This window comes from Gossypium hirsutum, chromosome D05, assembly GCF_007990345.1.
Source record: "Gossypium hirsutum isolate 1008001.06 chromosome D05, Gossypium_hirsutum_v2.1, whole genome shotgun sequence".
Lineage (NCBI taxonomy): Eukaryota > Viridiplantae > Streptophyta > Magnoliopsida > Malvales > Malvaceae > Gossypium > Gossypium hirsutum.
Window position 1 is genome coordinate 627,585 of NC_053441.1, and position 23,147 is coordinate 650,731.

The 23,147-nt window shown below is 32.5% G+C and overlaps 3 protein-coding genes and 1 pseudogene across 4 annotated transcripts; all 4 read left to right on the forward strand.

Annotated features, from left to right (window-relative positions):
- Nucleotides 1–1,003: 1,003 nt before the first annotated feature.
- LOC107907477 (uncharacterized) lies at nt 1,004–8,489 on the forward strand (annotated as a pseudogene).
- A 4,052-nt stretch (nt 8,490–12,541) lies between these two features.
- LOC107907476 (transcription factor MYB36) lies at nt 12,542–14,240 on the forward strand. Its single transcript, XM_016834873.2, has 3 exons — nt 12,542–12,799; nt 12,925–13,054; nt 13,251–14,240. The coding sequence occupies exons 1-3, from the start codon at nt 12,664–12,666 to the stop codon at nt 14,062–14,064; spliced, it is 1,080 nt and encodes a 359-aa protein (XP_016690362.1). The 5' UTR covers nt 12,542–12,663; the 3' UTR covers nt 14,065–14,240.
- A 4,190-nt stretch (nt 14,241–18,430) lies between these two features.
- LOC107907474 (pentatricopeptide repeat-containing protein At5g04780, mitochondrial) lies at nt 18,431–20,704 on the forward strand. 2 transcript variants are annotated; one of them, XM_041092984.1, is made up of 2 exons: nt 18,431–20,537; nt 20,638–20,704. In XM_041092984.1, the coding sequence occupies exon 1, from the start codon at nt 18,431–18,433 to the stop codon at nt 20,171–20,173; it is 1,743 nt and encodes a 580-aa protein (XP_040948918.1). In that variant the 3' UTR covers nt 20,174–20,537; nt 20,638–20,704. The 2 variants fall into 2 exon arrangements, with proteins under 2 accessions (XP_040948918.1, XP_016690360.2); XM_016834871.2 differs by having other exon boundaries at nt 18,431–20,533.
- LOC107907475 (uncharacterized protein At4g14100) lies at nt 20,666–21,816 on the forward strand. The gene is made up of 2 exons (XM_016834872.2): nt 20,666–21,451; nt 21,527–21,816. Exons 1-2 carry the CDS (start codon nt 20,974–20,976, stop codon nt 21,634–21,636), a joined length of 588 nt encoding a protein of 195 aa, XP_016690361.1. The 5' UTR covers nt 20,666–20,973; the 3' UTR covers nt 21,637–21,816.
- Nucleotides 21,817–23,147: the final 1,331 nt, after the last annotated feature.

Here is a 23,147-nt window from a genome sequence, read left to right on the forward strand (position 1 = left end):
ACATTAAAAATACTACTATTAATAACTATGATCTATGTTAAAATATGACAAATAATTATAATGTTGATGATTAATGAAGGTCTAAGTAACACCATTTTTCATTGATTGAGTCTTAATTTGATTAGTATGTGTATTGTTGTCAATATAGGAGGATGTAGGTTCAAGTGTGTTGAAATATTTTATCTTTTTATTTATGAGATGGGAGAAATTATGAATAGTTTTAGGCATTTTATAAAAAAAAATTACATCCTTTATTTTTAATAAATGAAAAGTGGTGCAGTTAGTAAAGTTTATTAGGCACATTAGAATTAGTTTTTTTTAAATAATTGTATAAGTCATGCATTAGACGGCCTTTTTTTTTTTTTTTTACAACGTGCATCAGATGGCTTAAAACTAGTATAACATGGACAAATAATAAAGGTTAAATTCTGCTGTTAGTCCCTGTACTTTGCAAAAATTATAAATTTAATCTTTATATTTTAATTTAGTTATTTTTTTATCTCTATACTTTTAAATTCTAAAATCAACAAATGATAATTGATAAATTCATTAAATTAGATTTTTTATTTTCAAAATCTGATGCGTCAAACATATTATCATACATATAATATCATATCAACTTATTATTTTCATATATCACTCACTCAAAATTCAATTAATATATTAACAATGGTCAGTTTGTGTCAAGAACGAAATTTCAAAATTTATGACTTAAAACGATTCAATTAAAAAATATAGACTAAATTTACAACTTTACATATAGTGCAAGAATAGTAATTGAATTTAAACAAAAACAAATTTAACATCTACTATTTATGTTAGGACTAAAATTTCAAAATTAGAAAAGTACATTACTAAAATTGATCAGGTCTAAATTCATAACTTCTTCAAAGTACAGAGATTAATAGAAGTATTTAACCAAGAATAAAACATTTTAATTTCAAATATATAAAAATCTATATACTTTTAATTAGGGGTAAATAAAGGAAAGGAGGGAGAGAAAAGAGTGGATAAGAGAATGATTCTGCCACGTGGGACGCTACTTTGGCATCATTCCAAAAGTGTCCCAATTTTTTTTTTTCGAATGGCTGTGGCCGTGGCGCTCCTCCTCTTCTTCTTCCTCCTCCTCCTCCTTCACCTTCACCATTTGTTTATTTTTTCTTTAATTCTTCTTTTTTTTTTCCCTCTCTTGTTGTTTAGATCAATCCCATATTCATATTATCCCCATTCTTCATTTGACCAAAATATTGCCTTACCTAATCAACCAGAGAGGAAAAATGAATCATTCTTTTGACAATTCCCGTTTTTCAGGTACTCTTTTTTTTTGGTTAAGCTTTGGTTTTAATTTATTTCCGAAAGAAAAAAATTGAAATTACTAAACCTGAATTAGATTTTTTTAATTGAATATGGAAACTGTTATATCTGGAAGCTTGTCTGGGTTTTATTTCAGCTGTTTTGTTGACGAATTTAGTTGAGTTGTAGATTTTGCTTAGTTGGATTCGATTTAGGTTTCCACTTACTTTTTATTTATTTATCTTCTTTTCTCTTTTTTTTTTTTTTGGTTTCGTGGTGTTTGAGAATTTCAGAGATTTTATAATTTCTGGTACTCTTTTTGAGTTACCTGATGGAGAATCATTCTGTTGTTGGTGTTAAAAGTAGTGGACTTATATATTAGTTTCCACTTTTGGTAGAGTTTTCGGCATTGTTGAAATACATGGTGTGAGCTGAAAACCTTCCCATGTGTAATAAAATAATTATTGATCATCAACAGCAGCATAAGAGTCAAACTGTGTATTTGATGAATTCACCTTCATTAAGTCCGGTGTCTGCCTTGCCTTCCTCCATCCCTGGTTCCTGTGATGAAATCCCGCGTGTAAAATTCTTATGTAGCTTCTTAGGTAGCATTTTGCCTCGACCCCAAGATGGGAAATTGAGGTATGTTGGTGGAGAAACGCGAATTGTGAGTGTACCGAGAGATATTAGTTATGTGGAGTTGATGAGTAAGATGAGGGAGCTTTATGATGGAGCAGCAGTGTTGAAATATCAGCAGCCAGATGAGGATCTTGATGCTTTAGTGTCAGTTGTGAATGATGATGATATGGTTAACATGATGGAAGAGTATGAGAAGTTGGCTTCGAGTGATGGGTTCACTAGGCTTAGGATTTTCTTGTTTTCGCATCCTGACCAAGATGGTTCATCGTATTATGTTGATGGGAATGAGAGGAGGTATGTGGATGCTTTGAAAAGTTTAAATGAGGGTTCTGATTTTAGGAAATGTGATTCACCTGCGACGTCTACAGTTTCTGATGATATTCATTTAGCAGAACAATTCTTTAATGGTATGAGTATTGACGAGAGTTGGGTTCATATCCAGAGGAGCGGTGTGATGCCAACACCATCTTTTAACTTGCATAGTCATACTATTCCTCATATGGGTTCTGGGCAGTGGAGTCCTGTGTGCTATTCTCCTAGTCACCATGGATACCTTACTCCCAGAACACTATCGGGGTTTCCACCTTCACCATCTTCTGCTCACTATAGAATGCAAGAAGAATATGTTCGGCAGCGATTAAATCGTCATCCCCAATATGAACATCAGCCTCATTTTCCAGATAATGTAGCATGGATGCCAAATGGAGCTATGTCTGGTGATAAGGTTTGTGGTTTTCCTGGTAACATCCTTCATAGTCTAGGTGTGCATGAAGGAAACCACAACTATGAGCACTGCAGGGCTACTTTTTGCAGAAACCAGTCACCACATTTGGAGCACCACAACATTGGAAATGCTGTTCCTCAGATTAATAGTTCATGCGCTGCCGCTGAGTGCCTCCCAAACCAAGAAGCATTCATGATGCATGCAGATGGAAAATTGCATCTTGGATTTTTTTCCAAAGACCAAACTGATCCCTCTTCTGCTCACGGTGAAACACATGGTCATGAAAGAGGATGCATTCTGCAGCACCAACTGAATCCTTGTGTTGAGGAAGCGAGAAATCATGTATATGGATTTGGAAGATTGAATGACCACAATGTTCTAGATGGTGCTGGCATGAATTCACCTCTTGAGCATGCTGGTTTAGCTGATGGCCATCATATGCTTTCAAATTATGTTCATCAGCGAGCTGGAGCTGAGTTGGGGAATGAAGTATTTCGTGATCAAACCATGGTTGCTTCAGCCCACTTGCACATTCCTCCTGAAGAACGTGGGCCCCGTTATGGGAATTATCCTTATCCACATGGAGGAGATAATGCTTACCAAGCCTCACAAGGACATGTACGTGCGCAGTCTTTGCTGAGAAATTTTCAGAATCATACTCATGGTGCTCCAGCTTATGAAGCATATGGTTTACCTCAGCAAATAAATTCTCCAGTTAACTTTGCATTTTTGAAGGATCCAGCAGAAGGTAGTGCAATGCATTTTGTTGCAACAGATGGTCAAAACCCTTGGGTTGAGTCTCCTCAAAAGTTACTGAGTTCTGATGGGACCGCTGTTCCAGACATTGCTTATGCCCAAGTTCTCAAGGTGGATGTTGGTCCTCATTGTCAGGAAACTCAAAACACTGTCACTATGAAACCAGTCGTAGCCCCTCAAGACATGCTAAAATTTGCCACTGCCACAGAACCTGTTCAGTTGCCAGATCAAGCTTCAACTTTAATCCATGATACATCTATTTCCAGCAGCAATCTGGAATCGTATGATTCTAGTGTCATTGGAGTGTGGGGGATTGAGAACAAAATTGTTCCCTTGGAAGATGAAGCAAATCATGTGGCAAAGATGGAAAAATCTGATGTTCCTAGCACGTGCAGTCCAGAGCAAAACAAAATTCCTGAAGACGAATCTAAAATAGCACCTGTGAGTCTAGCATTCCAATTTGCTTAAAGCTTGCTGAAAAGGGTGATGACCAGGCAAAACATGGTGAAAAGGATCCTAGTGCTGCTGAAAATTCAAAGCTATCTGTAAACCGTTTGAGTTTCATACCGGAGTTTGTTGCTTCAGTTACAAAAGTAGCTTTGGAAGAGGGTGAAGAAGTGAAAGCCAAAGTTGAAGGCGTTGCCCCCATCAAGCATGATGCAATTGAAAAAGAAGCAGCTGCCGATGAATCAAAATCAATGGTGAGATTGAAGAAAATTTTCTATATTAAAGAACATCTTGCAATATTATATTTTTCTCTTTCTAATAATACATTTTCTCTTTAGAATCCCCATGGCGAGTTGGAATGGGATTCTGATAATGACAACATAACCCTTGCAAAAATTGAGCCAACAAAGGCTGAGGAAGAAGCTTTTGCAAGAGGGTTACAGGTCTTTGTTTTTTTCTCCCTTTTCCTCATTTAACTAACTTTAATTTCTTTGTCACTATTATTTCTTGCAATCATTCATTTTGTTAGGATTAATGCTTATTTGACCCTAAAAATTTAAACTTCACAAATTGCAATTAGTTACTTACTTTAACTTTCATCTTCTAAGTACTTTGGCTCTTAAGATTTTGCCAGTCCTGGGCAGGTTGGTCTGCCTCAAACTGGCACCGGTAGCTGCCTTCTTTCTCTCCCTTCACACTCTCCCCATTTCAGCCCCCCCCCTCCCGGTTATTATTTCAAAAACAGAATTTCCATTTTTTTTTCTGATTTTCGTTTTCATTTTCTAATTATACATAATGACATGGCACTTTTTGTCTTTTGTCCTGATTTGATTAGCTTTTTAGTCACATCAACCTATTAACTTACGCTACTTGACAAAATGAAAGTTCAAATGCTTAATGGTGCAAACGAGAGATAGTGAGTATAGGGATCAAATCAATATCTATATATGGTCCATAATCTAACTTTAGCGGTAACATAAAAAAATCTAACTTTATATGTCAAGCTTGTTTAGGTGCCATCCAAAAACAAAAAAAAAGAGAATCAATATTTAACCCAAATTGTTACTTTTCTTACACGTTTGTTTCCATTTTGTTTCTGATGGTATTTGCATTTTGCCTTAAGACAATAAAAAATGATGATCTGGAGGAGATCCGAGAATTGGGCTCTGGAACATATGGGGCAGTTTATCAGGGCAAATGGAAAGGTTCTGTTGTAGCAATCAAGAGAATCAAAGCTAGCTGCTTTGCAGGGAGGCCTGCAGAAAGAGAACGTATGGTAATAACTATTAGCACTTCCCTTTGGGAAGCTTTGGTTGCTTATCCTTATAATACTAGGCTGCTTGATGATCAAAAGGGTTAAAAAATTATTCACCTGATATGTCACAGATGCCATGGTACTTGATACTATGGTATTTGTTTACCCGTGTAGGAAGGTTTTTAAGTTGGTATTCCACAGTAAAAAGAGCATGAGTTGGTTAGAAGTGAAAGGGGGCAGCTTTTTTCCCCCACTTATCGCACAAAGACTAAAAATAAGTGCTTATATAACTTGAAGAATGAACTACCATGTTGTTACACATAGAACAACCACGGTGCTTTATTACCAAAAAGAACGTATGTAGGTTATGATTGCCTTTTCTCTGCCTACACTCAGTGCATGTAATGGCTTATAAAGTTTTGATCATTAGCAAAAGGGAAAGAAAAATTCTCTTAACCTTTTTATTAAATGTAAGCAATTCAGCTTGTGATTTAAGTGTTGGAAATTTTCCGTTTCTATTTATGGCATCATAAAAGAGTGGTAAATAATAACTTAGCAGTTATGCTTATGAACTCTCTAGAGCTCATCCTGCCAATTGGCTACTCTTCTTGAAAGGTTTGTTTATCACTCTAATGAATTCTTTGTTAACGTTATTATGATTGTCCTACCATATATTTCTGGAAGACCAGCTTTTTGGTATTTGCTTTTTACATCTTTGTATTTTCATTCAGACCTAGTCTTTTGTTTTTACCCCTTCAAGTTGATGGCCGTGTGTGGTAGCTGTTAAAGCAAAAGGATATTTTGTGGGATACAGTTCAATTTTTTGTTTTTTTAACTCCCTCCCAAGGATTCAATCTTCAAGAGCCTCATGATCATATATATATGATACTTCTATGCTTCTCATATATTGATTAATTGCAATTTTTTATTTCTGTGCTGCCATAGATTGCAGATTTCTGGAAAGAAGCTTTGATATTGAGTTCATTACATCATCCAAATGTTGTTTCTTTCTATGGTATAGTTCGTGATAGTCCTGACGGATTCTTAGCTACTGTTGCTGAATTCATGGTTAATGGATCCTTGAAGCAGTTTTTACAGAAGAAGGACAGGTAACCATGTTAGTAACTCTGTGAACAGGTTGCCTTTTGGGCATCCTCACAGTAGTTTGTTTTAGAAGTGTTGTTTGCCTCTTAGCATGTGCCTTTTCTGTTTCATAGTAGACTAAACAAGCTAGAATGCAATATTTTCTTAAGTGATCTTTGTGATATAACAATGTGATTGAACAGGACTATTGATCGTCGTAAGAGACTCATCATAGCTATGGATGTTGCATTTGGGATGGAATACTTGCATGGGAAGAACATTGTACATTTGATTTGAAATGTGAAAATTTGTTGGTAAATATGAGAGATCTGCAGCGTCCAGTGTGCAAGGTATACTGTTCTAGATATTGTTTCCAGAACTCAAAATTTAAGGTTTTCGGTGTGGGAAAGGGCAGGCTGGTGTTGATCAGCCTATGGTGATTTCTTTAATAGTTGAATCTTGGTAATAGCTTCAGCTTGAGATTGTTTCTTTAGCGTATGCTCTTATCATGCTCTTCAGTTTCTTTTAGTTTTCTTCTAATGGTCAATGGAATTAGAACTCATTGCATGCATGCACACCCTTGTAGATTGGTGATTTGGGCTTATCGAAGGTCAGGCAGCATACATTAGTTTCAGGAGGTGTTTGTGGAACTCTACCATGGATGGCACCTGAGCTTTTGAGTGGTAAAAGTGACATGGTATCTGAAAAGGTAATAGTATCAGTGCATAGATAAGTTTACAACACGTTTTCATTGTTTCCTTTACTTCTCAAGACATTATTCTTTTTATTTGGCCAGATTCTGATTTTATTCATGTTTCATCAATTACTGCACTTCAGATTGATGTGTACTCCTTTGGCATCGTTATGTGGGAGTTACTCACTGGTGAAGAACCTTATGCAGATATTCATTGTGCTTCTATAATTGGTAAGCTTCATATGTTTAACATCTTCACGTTACACTGACAAAATGTCTGGTATACATATTGGACACGTCCATCAGCATATGCACTTGGCTACAAGGACCTACTGAAGATTAAACTTTCCTTTATCAGATCTGGGTCAATGCCTGACTCATAACTTTGGCCTATCCACTGTAGCAATGATTATTTCTTATATAAATATATTTATCAATCTTCATTTGATAGCTGGAAAAAATGGAGAAAAAATAAGAAAAAAAGAGTCTGGGAGAATTGTCACTCTTATGTTTTTGGGGGAAAGCGAATTTGTGCAATTTCTTGACATACTTTGAAGTTAATCCCATACTAAAATACCAATTCCAGTGAGGGTGGGCCAATGGCACCATTTTGCTCCGTGTTAATATAGCCTTTCTTGACAAAATTGAATAATGTAACAGAGTCATGATAGAAATGGATGTATTTGTTACTATAATTGGATCCCCAACAAGTAGAAATGACCTGAACTGTTTCTATTCAGGGTTGGTTGTTCTTTCAGATTATTGGAACTTTTATTCAAAATGACGTGCATATTTTGAAGTTGATCTCGTACTAAAAGACCAGTTTCAGTAATTGGATTTTGAGCTTCAAACCTCTTCTGATTTAAGCTTTTGCTGTTCTAGTAGTGTGCATGTTTTTGGACTCTCATTCTGATTAGAGTTTAGATGTGAGCTTGCCCTGTTAACGGGTTCTTCCTACGAATTCTTCTTTTAACATGTAGGAGGAATTGTGAACAACACCTTACGTCCAAAAATACCATCATGGTGCGATCCTTTATGGAAGGCTTTAATGGAAAAGTGTTGGGCCTCTGATCCTACAGACAGACCTTCCTTTTCAGAAATATCTCAGAAGCTAAGAAACATGGCTGCTGCGATAAATATAGAATAAAAACCAATGCCGAAGCGACGATTTCACTTTCTCACATCTGGTGTAGTACTGCCATAAGTTCTTTAAGGAGTATTAAGTTATACATTTTGGTACTGCATAATACACAAAGAAGAGCCGTGAAAGTTCTTGAGAAGTGAGTTTTACTGACTACAATTTAATCTTCCTTCTTACAGAAAATGGTTTCTCTCTGTCATTAATGGGTTTTGACCTTCCTTCTCTCAGGACCATTGCTATTCCGATTACGATCTAGACGGTGGTACTACGGGTAAATGCATCTTATCATTTGAGGTGGGACTCTGTTTCTTTTGAACATCTGTATATAAGTTTATAGTAATCAATAATGCATAGTACATATTGAGAGCTTCAGATAAACTAGCATTCAATCATTTTGCCATTATTATTTTAAACTAAGTGTTCATATTTATAAAAATGTACATTGGGTTTTCAAATATATCTGATTTCCTATAGGTTTCACCGAAGAAAAACAGAACAATGTTCTTTGTTGGGGGGGTCTACCTGCTCTACTATGAAAAATAACTAAAACATTACATGGAATATTGATTAGGATCCATTACCAGAATTAATCCTGTTTTGTTTGATATCTGTATGGTCTGAATGCCCCACTTCCACTGACCAAGATTATTGTTATATTCAAACATTTGTTTGACTTTATTCCACAGCTACGAGTTCTTTTTCATATATATATAAAATATGCATGAAATTAACGTGGCATGGATATGTTAATGCAAGAAGAGTTTCTCATATTGTTGATATTGATTAAAGAAATAGGGTGAATGAATTAAGTAGGAATTAGCATGGCATCACCAACTCTTTTGTTGCATGCCCAACCAAAGCTCCCATTGGAGTCAAATAGCGTGACGCTATCTACTTTAGTCCCCAAATAGTTTAAGTGCAACAAAAAATGGTTAAAATGCATCATTGGTCCTTGTACTCTTCACAAATTTAAAATTTAGTCCCTATACTTTTGTTTCTCTCTATTTTTTTATATTTCAAAATTCAAGTTCAATTGTTAATATTTTTATTTTTGTTAATTTTGTTGGTATGAACTTTTGAAATAATAAAAATACTCACTAACAATGAACATAAAAAAATGACATAATGAGTTTGAATTTAACAAAATAATTTTGCTAATGTTAACAATTGGATTTGAGTTTTAAAGTTTGAATGGTGGAGAGTTCGAATTTCTAAAAATAAAAAAAAAAGTATAGAGACTAGATTCAAAATTATGGCATTTTTTAATCAACAAAAAGAATTATGTTATGTTTGATACGAAAATAATACAAATTGGATATGGATGATGTGTTAAATTTTATAAAATAATAATTAGTAATATATCAAAATTTATATTTAAAAAAGATTTGCTAACAAGTAACATGACATGCATTTATTCTGGTAAATTCTGTAGAAATCTCTCTTTTTTTGCTACATCTTATTCTAATGACTCATGCACCTAACACGCGGAGAAGACTTTTTATTTACAAGTCAAAAGTTTTCATGTATCATTGACTTCTCCACCCTTATACATTTCAAAATTACAGGGTCATTGGATGATTAGTTATTGAACTTTATTTTCCTTATTCTATTTTGAATATTTAACTATAAATAAATATGATTCTTTGTATTAATAAAATTTTCATAAATATGGCAATGTGGTCTCTTGATTGTTAGAACACACAATTTGGTCTTCAACACTATCAATGTCTTGCAGTTATTTGATTTAAAAATCGCTTTTCATACATTCTTGCAGTTATTTTCTTTATATTGTTCACGTTTTTTTTTTAATAGTGAGTATATTTTTCTCCCATTATTAATTATTTTTTAAAATTTTCTCAGCGTACCCATTTATTTTTATATTGTTTTTTTCTCCCACTTAATGACTGTGCATACACTCGTGTCTATTATACTCCTTTTTATTTATTTATTAAATATGTATTATATTCGTGTTGGCAACTTGAGGCAGAGGGTAAAGATGGAAAATAGCCAAATTAAGGTCAGCAGATATGACATGCGAATTAAACAAATATTATGGTATATATGTGTATGAAAGTTCAGTAATTGCATGCATTTCATTAATTTCTCAGTTCCTTCTGGGTTTTATTTTGCCAATTAAATTAAATTCTATATTAATTATTTATTGGTGATTTTAGAGAGAATAAAATAACAAGATTATTCATCAAAATTAATAAATTAATAGTTTTCTTTCAACTTAGGTATTGTCTTTAAACATCACATGTAATATTCAGTCTAATCCAGTTTGTTATCAACTACATTTACCTAGGAAAAGTATAATTAATAGATATTAAGCCATTTTTACATGACACCTGTCCATTGTTGTTGTTGTTGTTTTTCTTTTTACATGAGAACCTGTTCTAATCTTTCTATTCTTTTAATTAAGACTATATAAAAATGGTTTAATTCCTATTTTGATCCTTATATTTTGTTCAAATTTAAGATTTAGTCTTACCATAATTAAATACCTTAACTTTTATAATTTCATTAGTTAGCTTAAATACTTTATTCTAATTAAAAGGTTGCTGTAAACTTTAAAGAGTTACTAATACCATTAAAATTCTTTACTGAATTCGTGTTCATTATAGTATCATTTTTTTGTTATATGGATGCCAAATGAAGTTTTTTTTTTAATTTCAAAATGTCACATGAGCAAATTTAACAAAAGAAATTTAACGATCTTAACAAATAGATCTAAATTTTTGAATTTAAAAAATAGAGGGATTGAATTCTTGAAAATAAAAGTATGAAGATTTATTCCAAATATACAAAGAGTATAATTTTTTTTGAATATATTGTACCTTTTAAACTTTTTCTCTGTAATTTAGTTAAAAATAAATAATTAACCAAGCATAACCATATATTTTAATAATTACGAGAAGGGTTAATAAAAGAAAAGCTTAAACCCAATCATATGTACAGCTATTTAATTTGTAAAATAAGTATTCAATATTAGGTGATAGCCCCTAAAAGCAGTGGTCAAAAAGGCAAAATAGAAGACTCAATCCCTAGATAAAGAAGAACAAGGCCTAAAAGAAAGTACATTTAACTTTAAGTTGGTCCTTTGTCTGGGGATCTGTAGACTAAACTTAATACTATTCCATTGAAAAGGAGGAACTAATTTACCCTGCGTGAAATTAATAAAGTATACACCCAAATATCAGTTGGCTATAAACTATTCAACATGATATTTGGATTAATTATTTGTGCAATTCCTCTAATTCTCAATTTACTCGTAAAAATAGAAATAAATAATAACGCCAGTTATCCAAACATATTATACACGTGTAATTACACCAAACTAAACCCACTTAAATGAAGTTCAACATAATCTTTATCTGTAAATAGCAGAGAAAACGGCAAAGTATTGAGTTAAGAGCGAATGCCTGGTCCTAAAAATACACGTTTCTATATGTAGACTTTGATGAAGTATTAACAGATCCACCTTGAAGCTAATTAACCAAAACAAGTGGATTATCCATTGGGTTTGAATCAATTATATATAGGTAACAAAGCCAAGCACGAAGATATTAGTTTCCCACAAACAAAAGTCAACCAACATTTTGTAAGTTTGTTATTATATTATACTATATATACATATATTATATGTTTAACCAAAAGTTGGTCTAACTGATATAATAGAAAATTTTGACTAGCAAACAATTAATTTGCATTTAGCCTCAATCATTCCACCATATTAATATAGTATGTAATCAAAAAGTTTCTAAGCTTATCTTCACCAGCTCTCGCTCAAGGACTCTTAAGCTTTGGTCTTATTGATGACGAAATGAAAAATGAAAATGCATTAGTGTTTATATGTCAATGCATAGATTCTAGGGTTAAGAGAAAAGACGAGCATAAACATGTTTCTTTTTTATTCTTAAATCTCCAGTTGACTCCATTTGTTGATCTTTACTATCATTATTTTGATGATTGTTATCGTTTACGTGTATAAAAAATATCTTTATTCTTTTCAATTTCAAAATTGAGCAAATTTGTCCTTTTAAAAAATTTAAAATAATTTAATCTATATCAATTTTGAAAGTGAGCAACTAAGAACTGTTAATCATGATATATTAATATCTATATCAATTGTACATAATTTTAATGGATATAATAACAAATTTAGTTTTTGAAATTAGTGTTTGGAGGGTGAGAGCGCTTTTGAAATTTTTGATAATTTTGTTTTTTGTTAATTTCTATGTAGGGGTTTTGGAGACCCATTTTCTTATAAGCATGGAAAAATATTATAGTAAGCAAACCAAGGTCAATGAATGGTGCTATACTTGTAATAAAAAAGGTTTTGAATACTCAATAATCCTCTTTCCCTTTGGCATTTTCTTTCTTATACATTATTTTAAAGTATAGTTTTTCCTTTATAATTTTCAATTCATTATTCAGCAACCCTAGCTAGCCAACTTGTAATAGTTAGGGCCTTTGATAAAATTTAAACATTTTATGGGAACAAAATGCCTCACGTCACCCACTATTCTTACCTATAAATCTTTGCCCTTTCCTTTCCCCATTTTCCCCCAAAACCTTCTCTAAAACCAGCTTTTTCCTTTGCCTTGAAGAAACAAAAAACAGAAGACAACATGGGTCGAGCTCCTTGCTGTGACAAAGCCAACGTGAAGAAAGGACCATGGTCACCTGAAGAAGATGCTAAGCTTAAGGCTTATATCGAACAGTATGGCACTGGTGGCAACTGGATTGCTCTTCCTCAGAAAATTGGTATACCCTGGTTACCTACATAAAAAACTATCATTTATATATATATGGTGGAAACTTAGTTGCATGTTGTTTTATAAGATTTTGATTAACTTGACCTTTTGTGTTTGTTGGGTAATATTTGATAGGTCTTAAGCGATGTGGGAAGAGTTGCAGGTTGAGATGGTTGAATTATTTGAGGCCAAACATTAAGCATGGTGGATTCTCTGAGGAAGAAGACAACATCATATGCAGTCTCTATATAAGTATAGGAAGCAGGTAAATCCTCTTTCTTCTTCTCTCAAACTTTTAGGCTTGGATTGCTTGTCTTCTTATTCTTTGTCTTGGATACCCTTCACAAAAGTATATGCAAAAACTGCATCTTTTACAGTCAGATCTTCTTTAGTTATTTATTCTTTTTCTGCTATTATCTCTTTGTTTCTTCTCTTGACTGAGTTGGGATCTACTTTTTTAGGTGGTCCATAATTGCCGCACAACTGCCTGGAAGAACTGATAATGATATCAAAAACTACTGGAACACCAAATTAAAGAAGAAACTACTTGGGAGGCGCAAACAACCTAGTAACATCCATAGGTTATCGAATCAAGACCCTAATGATCCTCATCAACCTACTGGTTCAGATGATAATCAATTCTCTCAGGGTTTGAGTAACTCAGCCATGGAACGTCTTCAGCTTCATATGCAGCTCCAAACTCTTCAGAACCCTTTCTCTTTCTATAATAACCCTGCTTTATGGCCTAAGATTCACCCCTTGCAAGAAAAGATGATCCAAAACATGCAGGCTTCTAATGGAAACCCTAACCTTCTCATGCAACCTCTCTTGCCACCAAACCCTCAACCTGCAAATGAACAAAGTACTGTTCATCAACAAGATTATCCAGAAATCAGCAACACTAAGGGACTTGAAGGGCTTGATAATTGTTTAGATGGGATATCTCCATCAGATGGCTCAGTTCCTTTTGGCAACGGAGACAATTTGATGGACTCAACCAGTACTGCTGCTGCTGTTCAACAAGTTTCCAGCTTCCAGGGCGAGCTGGATGTGTTTCTCAATAACAAAAGTAGTACTACAGGTGGGTATCCTCAGGAAGACCAAATGGTTAACCAACTGGATTGTTTCAGAGACATCAATGGTTCAAAAGACAGCTTGATCTGGTGGCCTACTGATTTCGATGCAAAATCAGCTTCATCCAACTCTTGGGATTCAACTTCTGTTCTTCAATCCAATGGAATGTTTCAAGATTTTGAATTAGGTTACCCTATGTAGCAAGAGACAAAGATATCAAAAAAAGAAAAAAAGAAAAAAGAATAATGTAGGGATTGGTTTACTACTGTTTGAGCTTAGTATGTGATAGACATAAAATGGGGGAAGAAGACTGTTGGATTTAATATGAAAGACCATGTAAATTGTGTGAATAATAATGTTAATTTCGTTTCTCAGTATATTGTCAAATCTGCAGATCGTTTGATTATTATAACTGCATTTGTTTTACCTTTGTGCTAGAGCTTCAAACAATATAGTAACCTATATTCTATGCCACTTGAGAATCATTTGTGATAACCGAATAACATTCTTGTCACTTCTTTCTGCCAAGAGGAAAAGAAAAGAAAAAACCAATACATCATATATATATATATGTTCTGACGAATATATATCTTCCTTGGAATGGAAATGACGAATATAAACTGGTTCACTTTGACGATATTTACTGTTGGATTTGCCTCAACAAGTTTCTTATCATGCACATGCATGGTAATGTTCTTACAAAATTCGCGTTTTAACTTTGGTGTAGACCTGTTCAGCTGTTTGTTCATTCATGAAATAAGATTATTTTAGGTTTATATTATTTAACGCGTCAAATTTAAATTATATTATAATCGCAATTACATTTATTATTAAAATTTTAATTTTAAAATATATTACTTATTAATATGCAGATGTAATGTATCCAATTAAGCAATATGAGATAGAAAAACATCTGAATAAATAATTTAAATGATATGGGCAACCACCTCCATCCAAACTTATTCACATATGGTAATTAAAAATTTAAAAGATATCCTCTATTAAAAATTAAAATCACGATTTGTCACTCTATTATTCCTCTCACCACTTCAGCTTTTCTTTTTAATTTCTAAAGCATGATACTTCAAACATGGGACAAGGAGTTCATGTTGCTGCTGGAAGTTGCCAAAAGAAATATAGTTAAAAACTAAAATAAAAACTTCATGTTATCGATAAAATGATATATTACGTCCAAAAACAATATAGTTAAAGAAGCTATTGGGCTTAAATATAGTTGGGTTTAAGAAATATTTGCATTTGGGAGCTCATCCATATTTAAATTTATAATTTTTTAATATTTAACTAGAAGTAGAAAAAATAATTTAGGGATTCATTTTTGAGTAGATATTAAAATTAATATGGGATTTAAAGATCTACGCACTTAACTGTATATAGTGTTTTAGCCTTTGCCAATTAAGTTAAGGCCTCATCATCCTTACTTTTACTCATAATCTTTCTCCAATTCTTAAATTGATAGAAAAATATATGTTTAAACGTCACATTAATATAATTTTAATATATATATTTAAATATAAATGCATTAAATGAGTTTTAATCAAGCCACGAGCAATATTGTAATCCAAGTTTGATAATTTTACTTGATTAATTCATTAAATGGAATATTTGAAACAAAAATTATTTATTTTTACTAGAAATGTCGCATGTTAAGAAAGATGAAAATGAATAAGAATAGAAATAATTAGTACCGTAACCATTGATTAGCTGCTATATTAATGGGGTTTTTTTTTCCATTTTTTTATACCAAGCAAAACTTTAGAGGCCTCTTCCATAATTAGAAAAAAAAAAGGAAATTAAGTACTGCCGCTTGACAAGTTTAATAAGCATGGGAATTCCAGCATATGTAATCGTTTCTTTGATTCTCAGTGTAATTTCCTCCTTTTCAAATACAGATAGTCTTCTTTATAACACTCCAAGTCATATTTAGATTTTTAAAAAATATATTTAAATTTAAAATATATTCATATATTAATAATATTAATAATGATTAGTGACATATTAATTAATGATATTTAGATAACATCTTCAATAAAATTATTATTAATTAATGAAAAAAATTCATAGTTTGTAAAAGTTGTCCTTACAATTATTTTTTAAAAATAAATATGAAAAAAATTTAATTTTACGATAAACATTACCACATAGTGCAATGCTATTGTAAAAAATTATTACTACATAAGTACATGAATCAATAAAGGGTAAAATTATCATGAAGGTCCTTATATTAGGAGTTATATTTTATTTTCTTTTTTCTACTAAAAATAGATCAATTAGCCCCTATACATTAAATCAAAGAGTAAATTAGTTTTTTTTAATATAAAATTTTCTTTCCATTTATACTGTTAAAAACTAACGTGGTTGATGGGATAATCAGATAATAACACATGATGTGTCATGTGTACCATATGCTGACATATAAAAATAAATTTTTAACAATAAAAATATATTAAACTTTTATCAAAAAGACCAATTTATTTTTTAATTTAACCTACATAAACCAATACAAAAAAACGACCGTAGTAAGAGGGAGAACTAGGTTTTATTTGCGCAAAAAGGTAGTTTAATTTCATTTAATTTAATAACTTTTTGGTCGGCAAACCATATAGTAAAAAAGATAACTTGAAGCGACCATCTCCATTCCCTGCTATTCACAAAGAAGAAAACAAACAACTTGTTGCTTGCACATCCAACATGCATCTTCCCCTATTTAACACTCTACTATCTACCATAACTTTTACCTTCTATATCCATCCATTTTTATGATTCTTCAATTTTTAAAAGTTTCCTTGTTTTTGTACATACGGTACACGATAGTTAAAATACTCCTTCTTGTATTTTTTATGTTTTATAATATTTTAAACATACAAGCAACGAGATTTTGATATTATTGGTAAAGGCTAAAGTTTTTAGTTTTTATAATATTTAAAATTGAATTGCATTATGCGTAATTGTCATTTAGTTTTACCGTGCCCATTTATCATGAGTGAATTTTGTTTAATTATATCCAAAAAATTTATTGGTTTTTGCTTTATTTTGATTTGGTTCAACATATATATATAATTATATTATATTTGTAACTATAATATATTTACATTTGTTAATTTTAATAAAAATAAATTTTAGAATTTGTACTTTAAATACATCTTAAAATATAAATATAATTATTCATAAACATAACATATATACTTCAATATAAAAAATGGTAAACATGATATGTGGCATAAAAATGGGAGTTGTTGAATATTATCAATCACCCCGCAATTTCAAATGCAATATAATTATATATATTGGTGATTTCGGTTTAGTTGGTGGGAATTTTACAAATTTCAAATCGTTGATAATAATTTATTAGGGTCGGTTTGGATGGGCGATTGGGTGCGGTGCGGTGCGTTTAGCTTACTTTTTATCTCTCGCTACAGTATCTAATCTCACTGCCACCGCTGTTTTTACACTAACCGCAGGTAAACGCACTGCCCATTCAAACCCACCCTTAGTTTAGTAATTTTTTTTCATACTAATTTTGAGCTTAAACTTTATTCAGTAAAATTTTAAAAATATTTCGTAAATATTACTAAAAATTTAAATTTTCAAGTAAAGAAAAATTATTATATATTATTATTTGAAAATTAAATTTCATATAGACATTTTAAATTAAATTTCACAATTTTAAATATAAAATTTTTATTCTTACATCATAAATAATAAATTATTTTTAAAGTAAATAAAAATTATAATTTGGATATATTTCAAAAACTGTTGAAACATCTCAATTCAAATTAAATTTTAATTTCTTTTAGCCCTAAGATGCAAGCCACCCAACACCAACCCATAAGGATCGCTTAAGCAAATACCTTGATATAATGAGTTGATCCAGTCCTAGTGGGCTTTGATTTTGTGATGAGCGTGGTTTCAACATACACTCAAACACTCTCCAATTAAACTATGATTAATTAGAGATACGTATTGTAATTACTGCATTACCCCCTTATCAATTATATACTTTCAAGTTCATAGGTAATTTTGGTATCAACAAAATATTGATAATTACAATTACATCACTTTAAAAAAAAAATAGAGTTACATTAGTATCAAAGTTATGTATTCAATGTTTATAAACGTTCAATGTATGAATACAAAATTAGGGGCCGGGTGTAAGACATCTGGCTTGCAGTCCCCATAATCATTGTATGTATAAGGTGTACGTTACGTGAATCAATCATTCACTTCAGCAAATCACCCTGTTAAATTAATTAAATAAAATGGATGGTTTGTCCGGTCAAACAGTGTTGTTATAAACATCAGAGTCACTCAAACATATCATTAATCTTTGTTCTTATGAACATTATATAGTTGAGGAAGATCCCAGAGTGAGGCCTGAATTTCATAGCATTTTTACCATATTGCAAGCTTATAGATAAACACCTTGTATGGGTATAGCCGGAATCTCTGCTGTACTCGTATTCTCCACTGTAAGAAGTTTTCTGCAGTAGGAGTTGCTGCCGCTGTTCAACTTGAGACACCGACTCCAGTGACACTTTCACGGAGAAGAATGTCTAATACGTGGGTTTCATATCTGCATGCCGTTTTACAGTTGTGTGCAAGAAACAAAGCATCCATCCAAGGCAAAGCATGCCATGCACGGGCAATCCGTTTTGGGTTGCAAGAAGACACTACAACATCCAACATTCTCATTAACGTGTATTGTAAATCTGGTCTTTTGTCCAGCGCCCGCAAAGTGTTTGATGGAATGCCTGCACGAAGCTTGGTTTCTTGGAATACCTTGATTGGTTCATACGCCCAAAATGGGGAAGCCCATGAAGCATTAAGTCTTTTCAAGCTTATGCAAAGGAATGGAAGCTCGTTTAGTGAATTCACCATTTCAAGCGTTGTTTGCGCCTCTGTTGCAATTTGTGCCGTTTTTGTGTGCAAACAACTGCATGGTTTTGCTATAAAGGCTGCTGTTGATTCAAACGTATTTGTGGGAACTGCATTGGCTGATGTTTATGCAAAGTCTGGCTTGATAAAGGAAGCTAGTCGGGTTTTCGAGAGCATGCAAGAGAGGAGTGTTGTTACATGGAGTTGTATGGTGGTTGGGTACGTTCAAAATGAGCTTTTTGAGGAGGCTTTATTGTTGTTTCATAGAGCTCAGAAAATGGAAGTAGAACATGATCATTTTATACTCTCTTCCATTATATGTGGATGTGCAGGCGTAGCTGCTTTGATTGAAGGAAAACAGGTACATGCCATTATATCTAAAACTGGATTTTGTTCTAACATATTTGTAGCTTCCTCTCTTATAGACATGTATGCTAAATGTGGTAGCGTCGAAGAGGCTTACACCGTCTTCACTAATGTAGAAGACAAAAATGTTGTTTCTTGGAATGCAATGATTTCTGGTTTCGCTAAACATGCGCGTGCCTTGGAGGCAATGATTTCATTTGAGAAAATGCAGCAGATGGGTCTTTACCCTAATGAAGTGACATATATTTCTGTGTTATCTGCATTTAGTCATATGGGTTTGGTTGATGAAGCAAAGAGCTACTTTGATCTCATGATAACAAAGCACAATATATCACCCAATGTCATTCACTATTCATGCATGGTAGATACTCTTGGTCGAGCAGGAATGATTTCTGAAGCTTATGATTTGATACAGAGAATGCCCTTTGTTGCCACTGCTTCTATGTGGGGTTCACTTTTAGCTTGTTGTAGATTCCATGGGAATCTTGAAATAGCTGAGATAGCAGCTAAGCATTTATTTGAGATGGAACCTGATAATGCCGGAAACTATATTCTGCTCTCGAATATATATGCTGCGAATAAAAAGTGGGAGGAAGTTGTAAGAGCAAGGAAGTTTCTTAAAGAAAATGTGGTGAAAAATGAAAAGGGTAAGAGTTGGATTGCAGTCAAAGACAAGGTCCATAAATTTATGGTTGGAGAGATAAATCACCCAAGAATTGCTGAAATTTATTCCAAATTAGATAGTTTGGTGGAGGAGGTGAAAATCCTTGGTTATAAAGTTGAGACTGAACATGAACTTCATGATGTGGAAGAGAGTAGAAAGCAAGAACTTTTGAAGCACCATAGTGAGAAACTAGCGCTTAGTTTTGGGCTGCTTAGCCTACCTGCTAGTGCCCCAATAAGAATAATGAAGAATCTCAGGATTTGTGGGGATTGTCATTCTTTTATGAAACATGCATCTAGCAGCACGCAGAGGGAAATCATTGTTAGGGATATAAACAGGTTTCACCATTTTAGAAAAGGTCGTTGCTCTTGTTGTGATTTCTGGTGATCTATATTCTCTAGTGTCATGGCCAGTTCTGATATATAACAAGTTTACTGGTTTAGACACTCCATCTACTGTTTTGAGACGAGTATGGGAGACAACATCCGGCCATTCATCATATATGCAGCGTTTTGGTGCAATAGGACTGCTATTTTGCAGTTTTGGCTCTCTCCTCCATCGTTATTTTTGGTCAATATTTATCGCAATTGACTTTAATAACATTCATTATGTCCACAAGCACCGAAGAGACTGAAAATTCGTCCACAATTGAAATTCCTTGCTATGAACCTTCTCGGCTGTGGCGCAATATGACTTTGGTTGACTTGGTGAAAGGTTATCATAAATATCTACAACATGATTCAACCTGTAGGTAATATAATGTTTATTTGTCGTTTGAATTTCTATTTTCATTTCAAATCATTTCAGAAGGGTCTCTTTTCTTACTGTTGCCATATCCCTCTCTTTGGCAGGTTATTACATGCTTTTGCTTCTTATGCAAAATGCAAGACATAAAGGAATTTTGATAATGTTTGTGTATGTTCATCTCCAATTGGTAATGTTTATGTAACCCTTCATTTAATTTGGGCCTAAATGGGCTTCAAATCCACTCTCACATTATGGCCTTCCAATAGTATTTAGTTTCAGCCACCGGTTCTGGATGAGTCTTCCTTGGGGTATCTACTATCTATCTTTTAATTTCAGCCTCTAATTTAACCAACACCCTTTATCCATAAGGGAGAAAAATGAAAACAGCAACAAGAAGAAGAAGAAACAGAAAATCTAGCTGAACAAGTCGAAAGTGTGAGATGAGTTGTAAGAACTTCCTTTTATACACAACCTGGTTCATTGTATTTATAAACCCTTCAGTCGAATGGCCTGAGTCCAACTCGATCCCCACACCAACACCAACACCATGGCCCGAACAATTCCATGCACTTCTTTGCATGAAATTGTACTCCGGGGTTCACCAGATCACTGATCTCTGGTATGACTGGCCAAAAGGTCGCAATGTAAATCTGCAGCAGAAGCAGCTTGGGGTTTATATGTACGATGTAGAGTGGAACAATGGAACCTCCTTTTACTACACAAAGGGCATCAATGGAACATGCCAGACCATTGAATTTGGAGTTGGGATTCCTAGGCCTGATTTCCTCGATGGAGCTAACTATTTGGGGACACAAGTCAAGGATGGGTTCCTTTGTAATGTGTGGGAGAAAGTAGATTTTATTTGGTACTATGAAGATGTTGCTACTAAGAGGCCTGTTCGATGGGATTTCTATGATGGTAAGTACATAAGGTTATTAGTTTTATTCAGAGTTGATGCGAGATATAGACTGAATCAATATGGACAATTTTCAGGAATAATTACACACGTGATGACATTTGAAGCTGGTGCAACACTGCCAGATTTAGTGGTTCAAGCACCTCATTATTGTTTCACTGCCAAGCCCAAAAGGGAAGATGTGTAAATTTTGCATCCCAGAACTCGATTCAGTAATTGATATGTATATATGACTTTATCCGATATCTTGAGAATAGGGTTAGAATTTCTTGCTCAAAATTATACGTACAATTAAATTGTGTGAACTAAATCACTAATGATAGTCTGTCTATCAATCAAGAAAATTCATGTCTTTGCACCGGTCGTATTTACAGGCTTGCTTGTGTTTTATTTACGCTTTATCAAGAATTATAAAGGCACTTCGATAAGCTTTTCCTAAATAATTATCACTCGTTAATTACGAAAAAAATTTTATCATTCTAAAACTTATCAATTTTATTTATAAAAATATTTTTTTAAAATCTTTTAATTGAATTAATGTGATTTTGACTCCTGTTACTAAATTGTTCTATAATTTATACTATTGATAAAATTTTTGATTGAGTGAGTGTCACAAGTCAACCGGACACTAGTTCGATTAGTAAAATTGCAAAAATACCCTTCAATAATTAAAATAAGTCATATTATTTTAGGGTATTTTAATTTTTTCATTTCAACAAAAACTAAAAAAATATATACAAATGGTGGAATTTTAACCAGCACCAATTTTATTAGTAAAACATTAAATTTACTACTCAACCAAGCTTCATTTTGTTATGTTTTATACATTTTTATTTTGATATGCACAGTATATTATCTTTATCAGTTATATATATTAATAATATTGTTAATTGAGTTGGTGTCACAAATCAACTCGACACTAACTCACGATTGATGGTAAAATCATGATAAAAAATTGTAGTGCATTTGATATTGTTTAGCTGATGTATTTATGTGATTAAATTTCGTTTTACTCATATTTAATCTAATTTTTTATTTTAATACCGTACATATTTCGTTCGTTATTATGATTATTTAGTTTCAAATCATATATTTCATTATTTAATAATTGTAGTGCATTTAGTGTTATTTATCTGATGTATTTATGTGTTTAAATTTAGTTTTACCCACAGTTTAATCTAATTTTTATTTTAATACCGTACATATTTCAAACAATATATTTCATTGTTGATTGTGTATTATTTTTAAACATATCTTTATACTTTAAATCTATGGTTTCCACACAAATATACGTGTGATGGAATTTCTAGTATAAATAAGCTATATACGTAAAAGATAGATTAACCTCACATAAAGGATTCATGGTTGTTTTTCATTTCATGGAGATATATTATTTAAAAATAACGGTTGTAACTAATAATACGGCAAATGTATGTGAAAGATCCTTGTATTATGGGAAACTAATTAAATTAACCTTTTTACTACTAAATGAATCAATAAGTCTTTGTATTATTCAAAAGAACTAAATAAAGTCAAATCAGAATGAAGTTAACATTTTATGTTTAAAAAATATCATTTATTGTTTAACAGAATTAATAATTTTAAAGTTTTTATAATTTTATAAATGGAATCTTTTATTTGGAATTGAACTGCAATTGAAAAAAATATTTTTTAAGACTTTTTTTATACAATAAATGT

Bases quoted from the DNA above. Each gene is read 5' to 3' on its own strand.
- LOC107907476 (XM_016834873.2), top strand. From the start codon at position 12,664: ATGGGTCGAGCTCCTTGCTGTGACAAAGCCAACGTGAAGAAAGGACCA. The intron at 12,800-12,924 runs GTATACCCTGGT...AATATTTGATAG, and splicing joins TGCTCTTCCTCAGAAAATTG to GTCTTAAGCGATGTGGGAAG. The intron at 13,055-13,250 runs GTAAATCCTCTT...CTACTTTTTTAG, and splicing joins TATATAAGTATAGGAAGCAG to GTGGTCCATAATTGCCGCAC.
- LOC107907474 (XM_041092984.1), top strand. From the start codon at position 18,431: ATGTCTAATACGTGGGTTTCATATCTGCATGCCGTTTTACAGTTGTGT.
- LOC107907475 (XM_016834872.2), top strand. From the start codon at position 20,974: ATGAGTTGTAAGAACTTCCTTTTATACACAACCTGGTTCATTGTATTT. The intron at 21,452-21,526 runs GTAAGTACATAA...GACAATTTTCAG, and splicing joins TCGATGGGATTTCTATGATG to GAATAATTACACACGTGATG.